This window comes from Sinocyclocheilus rhinocerous, unplaced genomic scaffold (genome assembly GCF_001515625.1).
Source record: "Sinocyclocheilus rhinocerous isolate Xijiao unplaced genomic scaffold, SAMN03320098_v1.1 scaffold1878, whole genome shotgun sequence".
Lineage (NCBI taxonomy): Eukaryota > Metazoa > Chordata > Actinopteri > Cypriniformes > Cyprinidae > Sinocyclocheilus > Sinocyclocheilus rhinocerous.
Genome location: NW_015630544.1, coordinates 5,688 through 11,580, shown reverse-complemented (window position 1 = coordinate 11,580; position 5,893 = coordinate 5,688). Strand labels below are relative to the sequence as shown.

At 29.8% G+C, this 5,893-nt stretch overlaps 1 protein-coding gene across 1 annotated transcript in view; it reads left to right on the top strand.

The window, feature by feature from the left end:
- The window catches only part of LOC107740544 (homer protein homolog 3-like), a 40,379-nt gene extending 35,668 nt beyond the window's left edge, over positions 1–4,711 (top strand). Inside the window, exons 9-11 of the mRNA XM_016552988.1 lie at positions 2,995–3,102; positions 3,291–3,371; positions 4,278–4,711. Coding sequence (XP_016408474.1) covers positions 2,995–3,102; positions 3,291–3,371; positions 4,278–4,463 — 375 coding nt within the window. The 3' untranslated portion in view covers positions 4,464–4,711. The remainder of the gene's footprint in view (positions 1–2,994; positions 3,103–3,290; positions 3,372–4,277) is intronic.
- The last annotated feature ends 1,182 nt before the right edge of the window (positions 4,712–5,893 follow it).

Genomic DNA, 5,893 nt, shown 5'->3' with positions numbered 1-5,893 from the left:
TACTAATTTTGCCATTATTTTATTAATAATTTAATATTTTTGTTAATATAAATTTTATTTACATTTTAATAATAATTAAAATGTATTTCGGTAACATTGATAATAATCAGAAATGTTTCCCCTGTGTCAAATGTGCTATTTAAATAAACTTCCCTTGCCTTGCCTTAAAAAAAAATTTTAAAAAAATGGCAATTTAATTGACCTGCTTGATAATTTCAAGGGATTTAAGAAGGAAAACAGGGTTCAAGTCCAAGTGAGAATCAAAAGCAAAAAACAGGCAGAAATGATAGGACTGTCCATCGATCTGAACGGATTGTCATCATTTTGTGGTTTGCTCTGTTATCTCTGATCGCCGGCGTTTGCGTGAGGTGGCCCTGGATCTCGCTGCGTCTCTGAGCACAGAACAGGCGACCAGGTGGTGGAAAATGGTTCCGTAAAAAATGAATATATTTTCCTGTGTTCTTTTTTATTTTGTTTACATTTTTAACAAAAAAATCCTAATAAATTTTAATTAAAAAAATGTTTTAATTAAAATGTATTTTTAAAAATGTATGTATTAATAAAAATAATTCATATTAATTAATATTATTAATAATTAAATAAAATTGCATAATTTTTACTAATGTTTTCTGATTTTTCATTATTTTATTAATAAAAACAATGTCATAATATTTTATTATTAATATGATCTTTTATTTACATTTGAATAATAATTTAGCTTTAAAATGCACTTTTGTAACATTGATTTAAAATATTGAGCAGCAAATCAGCATATTAGAATGATTTCTGAAGATCATGTGACACTGAAGACTGGAGGAATGATGCTGAAAATTCAGCTGCGCATCACAGAAATAAATTACATTTTACTATATATTCACACAGAATGCAGTTATTTTAAATTGTAATAATATTTCACAATATTACAATTTTTACTGTATTTTTGATCAAATAAATGCAGCTTTGGTGATTTATTTCAAAACCCGACCACAAACTTTTGAACAGTAGTATACTGTAGCTGTATATTAACCATCTAATATGATCTGGTCATTTGTGAATTTATACTCATGCATTACTGATGATGGACAGAAATATGACTTGTCGTGTCACACCTGGTTAAAGCGCGGCGTGAAACGCTCGGCCCAGTTTCCCTTCTACTGTCCTTTACTGTCAGCAGTAATGCATTATTCAAATATAATGCCTGAATAATCACTGAATGTGTATGTAGGTCAGCAGCGGGGCTTTATGACGGCCATTATGCTGCAGATTCAGTCCGAGTGAAGTTCTCAAATGATTTTACGCTGAAGCAGAACAGAATGTGTGTTTGTAGAGAAACGGACAAGCATCTGAGCCTCAAAACATCACACAGGCTCCGTCTTCACTGTCATATCAACAAGAGTCTGCTTCTTAGAAAGACCCCTGCCAGAACGGCCAGTTCTGCAAACATAATGACTGTTTTCAAACAGGTTTCTCAGAAACGCCACAATGGTCCATCACGCAGCTCTCTTTCATACGAAAGAGACATAAAACATGGACTTTATACTGTATTCAGACTCTTCTGAACTCACATGATGCTTTGTGTGTTGTTGAAGAGACTGATATTACAGTCATTAAAATCAGACTTTACACAATTTGAATCAGATTTTCAATTAATAAAGTGTTAATAATTCGGTTTAGTGCAGCACAGAAATGGCCTAAATGTGCTATATTTACACAGGATTGACAATTGTATAGAGATTGACTGCTTTTGGTGTTTTTAGTAGGTGTTTTCATTATTAGTTAAATGATAGCTAAAATTATTTAATGTTTAGAAAATATTATATAATATTGTATAAAATGTAAAAAAAAATATTTTCATTAAAAAAAATTTGGTGTTTTTAGTAGGTGTTTTCATTATTAGTTAAATGATAGCTAAAATTATTTAATGTTTAGAAAATATTATATAATATTGTATAAAATGTAAAAAAAAATATTTTCATTTTATTATTAATTAAAAATCTGATTCAAATTGTGCATTGTCAGGATAGCAAAATAAATATTTACTCAGTGTTCACTTTCAAGTGGTATAGGTTTTTTTGTGTGCTTTTTTGTTGTTGATTTTTTCCCCTTATTAATTTATTTGAACAATAATTGGAGTAATAATTTAATAATATTAATATTATTTTAAATTATTTTAAGAATTTAGCTTATAAATGCATTTCTGTAACATCTGTGTAAGTCAAATATATATTTACCAACATGTTTGCTATTTTACATCTAATTATTTTATTAACAATAATTTTAATAGTTTAGCTTAAATGTAAAAGTAATTAATGTATGTACAAATTAAAATTTTTTTTTTGCTTTTTAATGTTAAAGTGTCATTATAGTAATATTTAAGATCATTTATATGCTTAAAAATGCATTTCTGTAACATCTCACTTATGCATGAATGACTATTATGTAGAGGACAAATATTTTTATGAACATTTTTTGCTTTTTTTACAGTTGTTATTTTAATACTAATAATTTTGTATTAAAATGTAATTTTTTAGTAATCATATATTGTTTAAAATGCATTTCTGTAACATCTCACTTAAGCTGTTATGTAAAAGTCAAATAATTAAATTTAACATTAAAATATTAGGTAAAATTGAAGAATCATTTTGGAATTTGATCTTGACTCAATGAATCAAATCTGTCTGAATCATGAGGAGCAAAATATATAGGTTCATTTTTTTATTTTTTTTTATTTGTTGTTCATGTGAAAGATCATGCGTTCAATCAAACTACAATATTTTGGCCCAAAATTGTCCTTGTTCTACTGTAAGTCATGTTAATGATTTCACATATTGTTGGGCCTTTGCAGTTCAGGGTAATATGAATAAAATCATTGGACTTTAAGGACTTTTTGTGTACTTTTGCACATGGCAGATGTGTATCTGAGCGTGCTCTGTTAATTGCAGGCATCATCAGCGTAACGACGGCTCTGACAGATGAGTTGTTGTGTGTTTGTAGGTGGCGGATCTGGAGGCTCACGGCGGTCAGGGACCCAGCGACATGCTGAAAGATGAGCTCACCCAGTCCCTGGAGGAGCTGGAGAACCTGCTGAAGGCAAAGGACGGGGTGAGAGCCGACACACACACACACACACACACACTCACTCACACACACACACAGCGACCTACTGATGCTCTTCACTGAAAGTCACTAGTCCAGTTACTGCAATCATCTCCTCAAACTCCTGCGTATAAGACACTAAACACAGTGAGGCCTCGCTGGATTATATGCTTCTGCACATTATTGCATTTCAGGAGATCCGTATTCTCCAGAGTAAGAAGTCCAACTTCCACGAGCTGGAGCAGGAGAGAGAAGAAGCCATTCACAGACTGCAGGTGCATGCTTCACACCTATGCAACATTTCAAATAAAAAGGAAATAAAATAAAACAAAACAAAAGACTAATTCTAAAGTATTAATAATTAAATTGAATGCATCACAGAAATGGCATAAACATAATTACAAATTTTTTAACCTTTACATTTTTATTATTATTATTATTATAAGTATATTTCAAATAATAATGATTTTAATTAAAAATATTTATAATATTTTAATATGAAAAATTATTATATATTAATAATTTAGCTTACAAATGACATATTTTATACAAAGTTGTTCTTTTAGATTATTTAATTAAAATAACATTTAATTTAATATTTTAATAACATTAAAATTTATTTGAATAATTATTTAGCTACAAAATATCTTCATGGAACAAAAATAATCAAAAAATCTATAATTTTGACCCATACAATGTATTGTTGGCTATTGCTACAAATATACCCCAGCGACTTAAGACTGCTTTTGTGCTCCAGGGTCACATATAAATTTTAGGAACACATTAAAAGATTACGTAAAACACTGTTACGTAGATTGACTGTTAACGCTGTTATTGCTTAATTTTAATATTTTACATTAACTTGCTATTTTAATAATAACTAAAATAATAATAATTTTAAGCTAAATTATTATTAAAATAAGCATCACGCTTTTCGGTATCATCTACAGAAGTAAAAAAAAAAAACAATTTTTACAAATACTTTCAAAAAGCTCACTTAAAAAACAATTGCGAATCATGTGTTTACTTTTATATTTCTTCCTCCTGCAGTACTTCAGTATGCAACTGCTTTGTTTAATTGACTATGAGAGTTTTCTAAGAAGGCATTTTCCAAATGTAGAGGCTTAGTTACTGTGAAGGTTCTGGTGAGATCTGACCCTGGACATCTGAATGTGTTTCAGGAGCTGGAGATGCGTAACGTTGAGCTGGAGCGGCGCGTGCAGAGCGCTGAGCAAACCCTGGTGTCTGCGCTGGAGGATCGCGAGCGCGCCGAGAACGAGGTGCAGAGGGTCGCTCAGATCCTCGACGTCAAGATCTTCGACCTCAACGACCTTCGGCAGAGTCTGGTCAAGCTCATCAATAAATAGTGCGACCCTGCTTTCTTCTCGTTCATCTTGAATTTGCACTGAAACGCTCTTTCTGTTCCAGTCTAGCAGTAACTTCAGTGTTGAGGATGTTACGATGGCAGATCATGAACAGTGTGGCTACGGTACGCTTTATTTTTGATACAGAAACACTAGTGCTGTGTGACATCTTTACAGGATCACAAGTATGATTTTTTTTCGTAATTTTTTTCTTTTAAACCATGCTAAAGGTCACACATCATGAAAAATAGGCTGAAAAAAATTTATTCACAAATGCATCACAAACGATTCTGGATTAATTCACAAAAAATTTATTTTAAAGGATTAATAATTAAGTTTAGTGCAACACAAGTTGTGTTAAAGATTTTTATTTATTTATTTTTGGCATTTTTACATCATTTAATTATTTCAAATTATAATTTAGTTTAAATAATAATATACCATTAAAATAGTAATTTAATACAATTTTAATAATATAAAAAATTATTATATTTTAATAATAATTTAGATGAAAAATTCACACACTTCTGTAAAATTTCACTTTGGCTGTTATGTCAATGTTAAATGAATTTTTATGAGCACTTCAAAAGATTAGGTTAAAAACACATTGTATAAGATTGTTTTTCCATTTTTACATCTATATCCAATTATTATTTTGAATTATTATTTAATTATACATGTTATTATATAGCTAAAATAATATTTTAATCATATTATTTTAATTTAGCTTAAAAATTGTCACACATTTCTGTAACATTCAACTTCAGCATGAAGGGCTGTTATGTCAAAGTCAAATTAATTGACAAATATGTCAAATTAACACTTAAAAAGATCAGGTTAAAAAATGTATAAAGATTGACTACTGATTTATTTTTTTGTGTGCAATTTTTCATCTACATTCAATTATTTGAAATGATTATTTTAATCGTAAATATTATATAGTTATAACAATTTAATATTTTAATCATTAAAAATGTATATTATTTGTAATAATTTACACATTTCTGAAACATTAAACTTGAGCATGAATGGCTGTTATGTAAAAATCAAATGAATTTTTACTAGCACTTTAAAGGATTAGGATATAAAATGGATTCTGTTTGGAATTGAATCTTGACTCTGTGAATCGAAATCTAATTGAATCATGAGTGTTTTAAAGGGGTCATATGATGCAATTTCATTTTTTCCTTTCTCTTTGGAGTGTTACAAGCTCTTGGTGCATAAAGAAGATCTGTAAATTTGCAAAGACTAAAGTCTCAAATCCAAAGAGATATTCTTTATAAAGTTAAGAGTCAGCCACACCTACCTAAAACGGCTCGTTCGAACACGCCCCCACATATCTACCTAACTGTGTGGGAAGATTTGCATAACGCCGCCCAAATGTTCACGCAAAGAAAGAAGCCGTAACTTTTATTCTCGCTGTAGTATTGTTG